This window comes from Lycorma delicatula, chromosome 4 (assembly GCF_047948215.1).
Source record: "Lycorma delicatula isolate Av1 chromosome 4, ASM4794821v1, whole genome shotgun sequence".
Lineage (NCBI taxonomy): Eukaryota > Metazoa > Arthropoda > Insecta > Hemiptera > Fulgoridae > Lycorma > Lycorma delicatula.
The window spans coordinates 70,028,849-70,041,022 of NC_134458.1; the positions used below are offsets into that span (position 1 = coordinate 70,028,849).

Sequence of the window (12,174 nt, forward strand, 5' to 3'; positions counted from 1 at the left end):
TGGAAGCTAATTATAGATAAAATGAAAAACTTGTTCAGATCAATAATAAAATTACGAGGCTCGGCTGATAAATTTTGCACACTGGTGTGCTACATGAAGACAAAATACTATCGAGTTGGGCTTGCAGCACATGATAGTTAAAATCCCCCTCTACAAACCTGCGATAATGACTTGAAGTCCGTTTACCAGTTTGATTTCAGTAGCAGTTAAAATGGAATCATGTACGGTCTATATTACAACACTGTTAAAACAATACGCAGTGATAAAATTTTTAACAGCAGAAAATGTGAATCCTATAAATATTTTTCATCGTTTAAAAGCAGTTTATGGTAGTGAAAATGTTGACAGGAGTACTGTGAATTGAAATTTAACGAATGTGAACCTGGTAAAGCGACAATTGAGGATGCACCTTGCAGCAGACGATCAGTTTCTGTGACAATAAACATGAAAAGGAGTGGACGATTTGCTTCAAAGTGACTGGCGAATCACCCAGCAACGCATCGCTATTCAGTTAAGCATATCTAAAGAACGATTAGGCCATATTATTGACCAATTGGATTCCTGTAAAATCTGTGCATGATGGGTATCGTGCTGATGTCTCTCTACAAGCTGCAGTTTGAGCCTATTCCACATCTGCCATTGGATTTGGCTCCATGCGACTTCCACTTCTTCTTAAAAAATGTTCAAGATGTATTGCGTGATCAGATGAAGCATGTTGACCCAATTTAGAAAACTACATAAGCCAAATGGGTACAAGAAAACTGACTAAACAGCTACCTACTACAAGATTGTTATTTTTTAGCACTTCAATAACCTGGGTGCAAGGCTACTATCATTATTATATTGTATAAATGAAGCTACTTTAGTGACTCCATGTTTCAAACATATGCAGTTCAGTTATAATTGAGATACCTTAAAAATAGATTTTTTTTTTAATTTTAAAAGTGTCAAAAACAAATAATTTGGTTACACATGCCCTGTTCATCTATACACTGTGAAGTGAGCAAGAGATATCAATTCTCAAATCTAAAAAAAACTTTTAGCAATTAAGATTAATAAATAGATAATTTTTTTAGCTGTACATAAAAATGAAATGAAAACATAAATAAGGATGCTAAATTATTTAATTTTTCAATTGCATTATTACATTTTATTATTATAGTTATAATTGAAGCCACAGTATATAAGTTGACCATAATTCTTTTTATTATATTTTAGGTTAAAAAATCACAAATTATACACCAGAATAAAAATTTGAAAACCTACTGGTACAAAAACTATACACAACACTGCATATGGTGCACGATGATTTGTTTCAGGTTTAAGAGATCTGCTGAGATTTTTCTGAAATTCAAAAATTCTTCATAAATTAGAATAAGGAACCCCACATAACTATTCTTCTATACTTAATGACAGCAAAATAACTGCTGTATTTAATATTTTACCATTCAGTAAGTAAATTTTCTTAAAGCATATACTGTACATCAGATAATCCTGTCTCTACCAGTCATCTACATAATTATTTCTTGAGATATATTTGTCAGCGATTACCCAAAGAAATTTACAAATAACATTTTAATTTACTACAGTGAATTTTATACTCAATTTATATTGTTCTTGCTTATTATAATTTTTTCTGAAATTCAATAAAACTTTTCTTTTTCTAATTAAAATGCGATAGCTTTTATTCTTTTATTCATGGGTCAACTGTAAATTTAGATTTCAGTTTGTAGAAGGAATGTAATCGTCAAGCTGAATAGACAACTGATCCACTGTCTCTATAAATGTTAGGATAAGGCTGTACTGAGCTATTCTTCAATTCAATAATAATTGAGAAATAAGATTGAACTTTGTGGAATGTCTAACTTCATAAAAAGGAACTAAATTCTATGTCCTAATTTGACCTTTAGTACCTATATCTTTAACTTTAGTTTAGTATTTACCAGTAGTCAAGTAAGACTCAAACGCTTAAACAGAACATTTGTAACTCATGCTGCTTTTAATATTTTCCTCTCAACAGTAAATGCTTCATAAGTTTCAAAGTTAAACCAACTATTCTTTCTCCTCTACTAAACCTTTAACTTTCTTTTATAAAAAAGAAAAGAATAATGCTATCTTAGTAGATATTTATTTTTTGATAGTAATAATAACAATAATAGACTTAACTATAAATTAATTATTTTCTAGGTAATTAAAATTAAAAAGGCAGTATTTTTAAAATATTTATTCAAAGAAAAATCTTACACCATTATACAAATGCTGACTGCAGATCCATTACAATATCAAAAACAATCTTGATTAACTGATGCAGGCAATGTGTATATATATATATATATATATATATATATATATATATATATATATATAACATATACAACTGTTAGTATACACAAAATAAAATAAATACTTAACAATCTTGGTTATAAATAAAACACTTATATAATAGTTAAAAAACTTATATTTATAAAATGTTAGAAATAAAATTTTTGTATCATCAGTTTAACTCAGCAGTATACCAATTCACAGAAATAAATGATTTTTATGTTCAAGCTCAGATCTTTTTTATTACGAGAAAATTAAAAAAATAAAATTTAACACACCAATCATATAAATTGATATATATATATATATATATATCAAACAGTTTGTACGCATATTTAAAACAAACCAACTGATCCTAACACAATGGTTAAGTACTTTAAATAAATTCAAAACATATTATGTTTAATGATATTACTAACTGAATTATGTCTCAATCAGGAATAAAACTGAAAATTAACTAATTCTAATAAACACAATGAGTTTATTTATTTAAAATAACTGAAGGTAAATATTATGCAAATGAGATTTTTGGAATGGTACCTTATAATAATAACTATAAGCACAATGTATTTATAATATTGACAACTAACCTACACTATAATACTAAAAATTATATAACCACCTTATATATATATATTAGTACACACATATATATATATATATATATTTTTTTTTTTTTTAAATATTTTTAATTTTTTTTTTTTGTCGTCACCATCGTTACAAAATAGTAAAACAGAGTTGTTAATTATTTAATAGCAGAATAATTTAAAATATCAACATAAAATAGTAATAAAATCAGATAATCAAATTCTACAAACTTAAGCTAATAAAAAACACTTTTTAATGATTTATCTCAAAATAACTAAAGTAGATTATGCTTAAATGTATGGAAGATACCTACTATCAAAAGAAAAAAACACAAAATTTTGAACAGTCAAGAACTTGTTCTAATAAAATATTCTGTTATTAAAATGTTAACATCAGATCGAATAAAGCTGGGGAATATTATGTCCACATGAATATTATGTTTACTTTAAATTCATATTAGTTACTTCAACGTCATTAATTTACAAAAGAAAACAACCGCAACCATAACATAAACAACAATAACAATAAAAACAGTAAAATTTCAATTTACTAATCTAGTAGTTATATATTAAGTTAAATTATATTACTCGGCAATCTTTCAGTTTTAAACCCACTAATGATCCTTCACTTACCTCACTACAGATAATAAGTATAAACTATAAATACACTAATACCATATAAAAGGTTACATTGCATCTTAAAAACAAACAGTAAAATAATAAATATAAAATAAACTCTAAATAAAATTGAAATATTAATATTTATACTTAATGCTGATATAATGTATTTAATAAGTTGCGATTGTAATTTAGACGATTGTGTAACGCATATAAATATTCATAGTGTCAGTGGATTGTGGAATCAACTCGTGACCTGGAGGGAGAACAGTGAAACCGATGAACATGAACGTCCGTATAAGTTGAGCTGAAACATCAATAGAGAAGGTTAATTGCTGTAAGCTCCAGTAATCAAATTATAAACAGATATATATATACACACACACATACAACAGTTATACCAGAAATTAAATTTTGAATTTCAGTTCTAATATAATAAGACACCAAATTGCATAACATAAGTAAATCATACATCACTAAATAATTTGTAACATTTTTTAAAACAAAAGAAAAAATAAATGAATAGTCCAAAAGTGTGCATATAAAATAAGCAGTTTGTACACTTATATTGCTTTATATTAATATGATTATACAGTTCAAATTAAATAATTGTAACCACTAGTTCCTCGTGATATGACTAATAATTGACATGGTATCAATAGAGTCCTATGCAGCTAATAATTTATACAAAATTAAATTTTACTTTTTTTGTATCCATAGGTTTCATCTATATAGCTTTCCTTTCTTTTCCATGCCAATCTTCCAATCTCAACATAATTACTACATCCTACACATTTGTTTTATATATATATATATATATATATATATATATATATATATATATATATATACTAATCCTTTCTTCTTCCATTTCAATTTAAAGTCTTTACAATTCCTTCTAGAATCAAATAACTAAAATAGATATCTAACTGAAGGTTAGGCCCATGATCTAGTTTACTTCTTTTGACAAAATCTTCCTCTTATTCATCTAAATATCTCTTTATTTTGTACTCTAGCAACCCACCTAATTTCAACAATTGTTTTTAACATGTACTTTTAAGGCCTCTACTGTTTTCTTTCTGGTTTTTCTACTGTCCATTTTCGCTACCACAGAGTGCTATAAATACACCAAAAATAATTTTAAGAATGCCTTTTTAATTACTAGATTTATATTTGATTCTTTCCTGTATGAAGGCTCTCCTTATTTGTAACAGTATGGTGTTGATTTCTCCTTCACCAAGTTAATCTTTTATTTTATTACTAAATTCAGAATTTCTTCCAACTCATCTTTTCTCTGTTTAAAGAACAGTCATCAGTGAATCATCAATATCCTATCTCCTCAGACCACAGCTCCATTCCCTCAAAATTCTCCTTCAATTCCTTTATTGCTTTTTCTATATACAAGCTGAAAACCAATGAGGACAAACAACATCCTTGTAGTTTCAAATGTCTTCTCCAGACCTACAACTTCCATAAAGGAGCTTTCATTCTTTTTGAGCTTGTTTTCTAAGATTGATCTTAGCCATCTTAGCCAGATGAACTCCCTTTACCCATGTTCATTCTTGAATTTAACTGCTCCAATGAAGTTATATTTTTGAAAACTAACAAGTAAGTTATTTCATCTAATGAGATCTAATAAGTATTGGATCTCTTTTAATGATTTTTAGAAATGTGATGCGATTACAATCAACTGTTCACATTTTAATTAGCCTATATATTGTAGAAATTGATTTCAGTAATTCAGATGGGTGGTATTATTGATTAAACAATGGTTTTTTTGACAAATTAAAAAAAATATTTACTGATATGTGTGTGTATGTGTGATAGTAATGGCTGCAATCATGACAAGGCAAAAAAGGAAAACCTAGTAGTTTGAGGGAAACGCACAGGGACAGTGGCATACTCAATGAATTTTATGAAATATTTATGTATAAACCAATTTCTAAACAACAGTATGATCTTTTAGTTTTATCATGGTGTACCAGTACTATGTTTTATCATGATATACTCTTACAAAACGATTTTCTATTAATTCATGACAACTATTTCATTTTATAAAAATGAAGAGTTAAAAAAAAAGTCAGGGCAGAGAAAATTGAAAAATTATTAAACCTTAGCGGGCACCTAGCTAGGATTTTTTTCCAGGGGGGCAAGTAGGCTGATGATGATAAAATAATAATGAAAATCATTTTACATTGAAATGGTTTATTGCATTTGAAAAATACAAAACATATGCTTAAAATTTAATAAATATATCATACATTTACTATGTAAATAAGAATCATAACATTAGTATAGAATTTTTTTCATAATCCACATTAATATTTCACACTCACACATTTACATTCCAATAAGATTTATGAATTATTAGAAAGCAAGTCGTTGATTTTTCTTTCTCACCATAATATCAAAACTTCATTAGGATTAACATAATATCTCTATGTACTGACAAAGAAACCAATGAACTTAATCTTTCTTTCCCAACTTGTTATACGCAATTGTTTTGACTCTCTTCATTGCAGAGAATGAGTGTTCATTACACATGTTGTTACCAGAAGAGTTGCTAAAACTTGCAAGAGATAATGGATATTCGGCAAATATTCTTTACTGCAGTGATCCAATACTTCAATCACTTCTAAATTGAATTTGAAATTTAATGACTTTATCTCCTTGCAACAAATACGATACTCTGCTTGGATGACAGTTTGGAATATTTATTATCAAAATACATCGCTAAAATTAATAATTGACACTTTTCTAGGACTAGTTGAACCTGATAAAAGAACTTGAAAATTTTTTAAGAAGATAGCATTGTCACTGAATTTACTTTCCAAATGCGCCTTCAATGTATCGATGCAGGGAATAAAACAAGATACTCTGTACTATTCTTCTGTTGTCGTAGTATTGTGATTTTCTCTATGTCCTTGTTTATTGTTTACTCACAAAGTTTTTATTTCAGCTTCAAAAATCTTGCACAACAAATTTTTGGCAGTTACTAAAAAATATTTTTGATAATATTTTCTGCATCACCTCTCATTCTTTACAATAATGATAGTGCCGAATAGACAAGTTGAATAGCATTATTCAAGTCAAAAGTCTTGTTCTGAAGTAATATTGGCAATGGTAGTGTAACATTAAGAAGCTTTTAACAAACCAGTAATGAAACAATAAATTCAATTTTTTCTATTGCTGCGAGATAAGTATAATCGTTAGGCGATCCAATTGCTTTTGAATCTTGTAAGATTTCTTCTAGACTCACACACATACATTCAAATAATTTGACAAACACATCAATACTTGTATGATGCTCAATAAATCTAGTTTCACACAAGTTGTTTTTTTATATTTTTCATCCAGTCCATACACACTTACTGCTTTTTTTAGCACATCAATTACACGTGAATTACTGTGAAAAGAATAGTTATTTCTTCAACAAGTATCATACTGTTTTTATTGTGAGAATTTTCATAGCATACATAATGGCTAAGTTAAAATGATGACTAGCACAGTGCACATATATGGCTTTAGGATAATCCCTTTTACCCACCGGGTTGGTCTAATGGTGAATGCGTCTTCCCAAATCAGCTGATTTGGAAATTGAGAGTTTCAGCGTTCAAATTCTAGTTAAGACAGTTACTTTTATATGGATCTGAATACTAGATCGTGGATATCGCTGTCCTTAAAGTGTGGTTAAGTGTGGTTCGCTGTGTGGTTGGGTATAATTTAACCACACATCTCAGGAATGGTCGAACTGAGACTGTACAAGACTACACTTCATTTACACTCCTACATATCATCCTCTGAAGTAATACCTGAATGGTAATTCCTGGAGGCTAAACAGGAAAAAGTAAGTAAGTTAAGTAAAGCTAATTATCTGCTCAACAAATTAATAACACAATTTTACGATTAACCCGCCATGTGAGCGCCACGCTCACATTGATATTATTTCTTTCTTATTATCTTTATGCTTATGGTGGATTCTTGGAACGCCATCTAGCTGTCTACACACGTGTTTGGAATGTAATAAGCAAGTGCTGCATTTCTGGCTTGCGGGAAATCCCCAGTAATCAATTATTTTTATTAGTATTGCGTCAGAGTGAGCACGGCGTTTACACGTCGAGTAACGGCATTACTCTTGCAGAGTCAAGTAACGACAGGTTAAAGTATATAGGAGGTTATTAATGACTAAGGAGATGATTATGTACAGATTTATCTCAGATTTTGTGAAAATACTTTTAAGATGTTATACAAAAATGTAAAATGCTAAAAGTGGATTTTTTAGACCCAATTTACTAGATTTAACACCAGAATGAATAGGGGTTGCAGCCCCCAATGCCTGAGAATTTTGGGGGGGCACATAGCCACCCCTCTCGTTATGTGCATGCCTGGACAAAAAAGTGAACAGCTGGCAGGAAATAAAAAGTTAAAACATACATAAACTTTAGAAAGTACAAAATGGTAAAAGAGAAATAACAAGACAAGAAAAATACCTTTATCCAGCCGATCTTTCTTCATGCAAATTATAATGTCGGTACATTTAAGAACTTCCTCTGCATATTCCAATAAAGCCACAAACCTAATTTAAAAAAAATTTTTTAATTATATCTATTTACATCTTTTAACAAATAAATTTTCTTATACAAGTATATAAGAATACAGTTATATTAAATAAACACCTTACGTATTGTTTTAACTCGTGTAATTTAATTTTTAACTAACTGACATGTATGTCTTCTGGACTTATTTGGGTTGCTTCTGAATGTTGGAAGTGTTACTTGCATGATACACTTAAGCTTAAGTCAGTGTGTATTTTAGTCATGAAGCTGGGATGAATCAGGTAAGTTTTACTTTTTCACTTGCGAGGGTTTTTTATACCTATTTTCCTATCATATATAAAATATTGTAGGCCAGAGGTATCTACATTTCCAAAAATGGTGCAGTTTTAATTTCAGGAAATATTATCTTCTTTAGGAATTTACTGACAGGGTAGATCATGACACAGACTCTGATTTTGACCCAAGTTATTCACCTTACAAGTAAAAACTACTTAAAATTATATAGTAACTCTAAAAGCAATTCTAGAAATTGCATAATACCACAACAGACTGGGAATGAATACAATTAAATGAAAGAATAGAATTAAAATTTAAAAAACTTTATTCTAGCTACATCATGTAGTTGTGAAAGTTTTTTAGTGCAAATCAATGTAAAGGATGTGTACTCATAGTAGTAAAAATAGTTAAATTTTTAGTTTTACAGAAATTTAACTAAGTGAGAATTAGTTTTTTAATGTATAAATGAACCATGAAGTTTGTTTTCAGTATGAGGTAGATATATGCATTCTAACTCAATTTATTTATAAGTAATACCAGTCTAGATATTGTGTCATGTACGCTGATCATCAGTTAAAAAAAAAAATCAAGTGGTAAAAAAATTGATTAATTCATTTGCTGATTAAAACATGAATAATTCTAACAAAAGTGATATATAATATTCTAACTTTGGTTAAGCAGTCCTGCTAAACTAACATAAAGTTAATGGAGTTTTAATTAATTTTAAACTACAGTAAATGGTTAACATTACATTCAATTTACAAATTTTCAAGCTGGTCAAACTAGCTCAATATAAGTAGAAGGATGTACAAAAAAGGACAGAACAAATATAGTGGTATACTACTGTTTGCATTCGCATATTTTCTCTTGATAATTTATTAAAACAAGAGCATATAAAGTGTAGTACATCATATACAGTAGAGAATGAATTATTTTATACTGTGGCCTACATGTGTTTACATCCTTCCCTCAATGCTGTAAGTTACCGATACTAACAGAGTGTAATTGGGGGAGATACTGTCTAATAATTAAAATATCACTTCAATTTGTTTGATTAGAGGCTCTTCAAACCTAACTGTTCAGTTCACACCAGTCATTAAAGTAGATCACTTAAACTCTTTTGTAATATGAAATAATCCCATTTAAAACATAACTGGTAATGGAAAAACTGCTATTGTAATGTACTAATTAATACTCTTTCAACCAAATATGTGCAACAGAAACTAACTACAGAATTACAGAAAGCGCTATTCACTGTGTTGCAGGTCTGCAGAATTCAAACATAAGTAATTCAAATAAAATTCAATTTGTAGGAGTTTTTGTAAAAGTGGGCTTATTAACTTACTAGTGTATCTTTAAAGATTTGAAACGTGTGTAAAAAATTTGGAGGGAATGGTTGACTCTGTCGACTTGCTTAGACTGCATGCATTATTTAAAATAACAGCATATTAGTAGTATCATTTTTTCCTGAATGTAAAAACTAGATATAAGAATTCAAATTAATTTTATATAATAAATTAGTGGTATTTTTAATACACACATTAAAAAAAAACAAATGTTTAATTTTTATACTTTATTCTTTGTTTTATTATAAATTACAGAAAGAAAAAACAATTTTAAGCCACATATTTCAAATTAACAAATGCAGATTGTTTTTTCAAACAAAAATCCATCGTATTGATAGATTAAATAAATACATTTGGGAAAAAAAACATTAAGAAAAATACACATTTAATGTGCCTGTCAAAAGTAGACTGAATTTGAAAAAAAAGTAGTGGGAATACAGCAAGCAGTTTAACATGTACTTGTGTGGTATTCAAGTTGGTGAGATACTCCTGGCAATGTACTTCTGTTATACCAAACTTTTATAAAAAAAAAAACATATACTACAACAATAAATCTTATTCTAGAAGCACACTTTGGTGTGTAGATATAATGAAATTTTATCTCTGTTAGAAAAAACAACTGCCTATATAAGCACTTTAAACAAGAGTAAAAAAAACAATGCAGTAATTAAATTTACACTTACCCCTCTTTGGAGCCTTCCGGCAACAGAGATGTAGGCACCTGAATATAAAGAAAATGGCCATGCAACAATGTTTCCCAACGAGCTTCAGTTCGCTCCGTTAGTCTAAGGATAAATGTCAGTTTTACAGTTTCACCGCGATCAGCACATCCAAGCAGTTCAGTTTCCTTAAAAAATTTGTTACGTTGAGGTGCTAAGAATGAAATTTATAAATACTTACTAGTTAAACTTATAAATAATAAATCATTGTCGACTTTTAAAGTGAACTAATACACAATGTTGTATGTCTTTTACTGCGCTCCAGCAAAGATCACAATCAAGTTCAATTCATATATTTTGATAATAATCAGGTGTCTATTATATATTACAAGGCTTGGCTGATAAATTTTGTACACTAGCGTACTACACAGAGACAAAAGGTACTATCAAGTTGGCCGTGGCAGCATATTATAGCTAAAATCACCCTCTACAAGCCTGCGATAATGCGTTGAAATCTGTTTACCAGTTTGTTTTCAGTAGCAGTTAAATGGAGTCGAGTATGGTCAATATGTCAACATGGTTAAAACAGCAGAAAATGTGAGTCCTACAAATATTTTTCATAGTTTAAAAGTGGTTTACGGTAGTGTAAATCTTGACAGGAATACTGTGAATAGGTGAGTGTTGAAATTTCACAAATGTGAAGCTGGTAAAGTGACAATTGAGGATGCACCTTGCAGCAGACGACCAGTTTCCGTGACTGATGAGAAACATTGAAAGGAGGTGGACAATTTGCTTCAAAGTGACTGGCGAATCACCCAGCAATGCATCGCTATTCAATTAGGCATATCTAAAGAACGAGTAGGCCATATTATTGAGCAATTGAGTGACAATACATCCAATGTATTGAATCAGTATAATCTCAATGTAGTAGAATCTGTGCACGATGGGTATTGCGCAAACTCTCTGATGGCTCTCCACAAGCTGAAGTTTGAGCCTATTCCGCATCCGCCATACTTGTTGGATTTGGCTCCGTGCAAGTTCCACTTCTTTCCTCATCTCAAGAGAGATCTCAAAGGCAATCATTACACCACCAATAATGAGGTGAAGAAAGCTGTGGTCGCTTGGATCCAAGAATAACTGCCAGATTTTTTCAGTGATGGAATGCAAACCTTGTCACACGTTTAGAAAAGTTTATCAGTGTAAACGGGGATTATATTGAAAAATAAATATTGCATTTAGTAGCTAAGGTATTGTACATTTATTCATTTTTTATTTCATTCTAATATCTCTTTGCATTCCCATGCTACGCATATATGTACAAAATGTATCAGCCGAACCTCGTACATAAAATATTTACAAACTGTAATAATTTAGATAACATTATTTTAAAAACACATAATTAATAAACTAAATACAATGCTTAATTAAAAATATGATTAAAAAAATTTCCATAATAAAACAGCTGAATTGAATACAAAATAAAATGTGGTGAAAAAGGCTGATTCCTATTAAACAGAAATGACTAAACAAAAGCAAATTTGATTAAATTTAATGCAAAAGTGTTTGTGAAAAAATCTATCTAAATTCTGCTGCTAGGATGCTTTTCAATAAATTACTATTAATATATTAAGGTGAAACTAGAGGAGCATTTCGGTATAGCAAACTGAATACTATGTTGTAGCATAACAAGCAATATAATGTGGTATCAAAGTTCCTGGGCCGTACTTTATGAGAAAGTTGTGCAGAACATTAAAGGTCATTAACCTACTAAGCTCGTTCAGTCAGTCTGCTAAGTGGTGTCACATGGTGT

General features: G+C 29.5%; 1 protein-coding gene across 1 annotated transcript in view; it reads right to left on the reverse strand.

Annotated features, from left to right (window-relative positions):
* Positions 1-2,209: 2,209 nt before the first annotated feature.
* Oda (Ornithine decarboxylase antizyme) overlaps positions 2,210-12,174 on the reverse strand; it is a 28,575-nt gene continuing 18,610 nt past the window's right edge. Inside the window, exons 4-6 of the mRNA XM_075361717.1 lie at positions 10,389-10,552; positions 8,018-8,103; positions 2,210-3,834 (exon numbers count right to left, since the gene is read on the reverse strand). Of these exons, the coding sequence (XP_075217832.1) occupies positions 3,719-3,834; positions 8,018-8,103; positions 10,389-10,552 (366 nt within the window). The 3' untranslated portion in view covers positions 2,210-3,718. The remainder of the gene's footprint in view (positions 3,835-8,017; positions 8,104-10,388; positions 10,553-12,174) is intronic.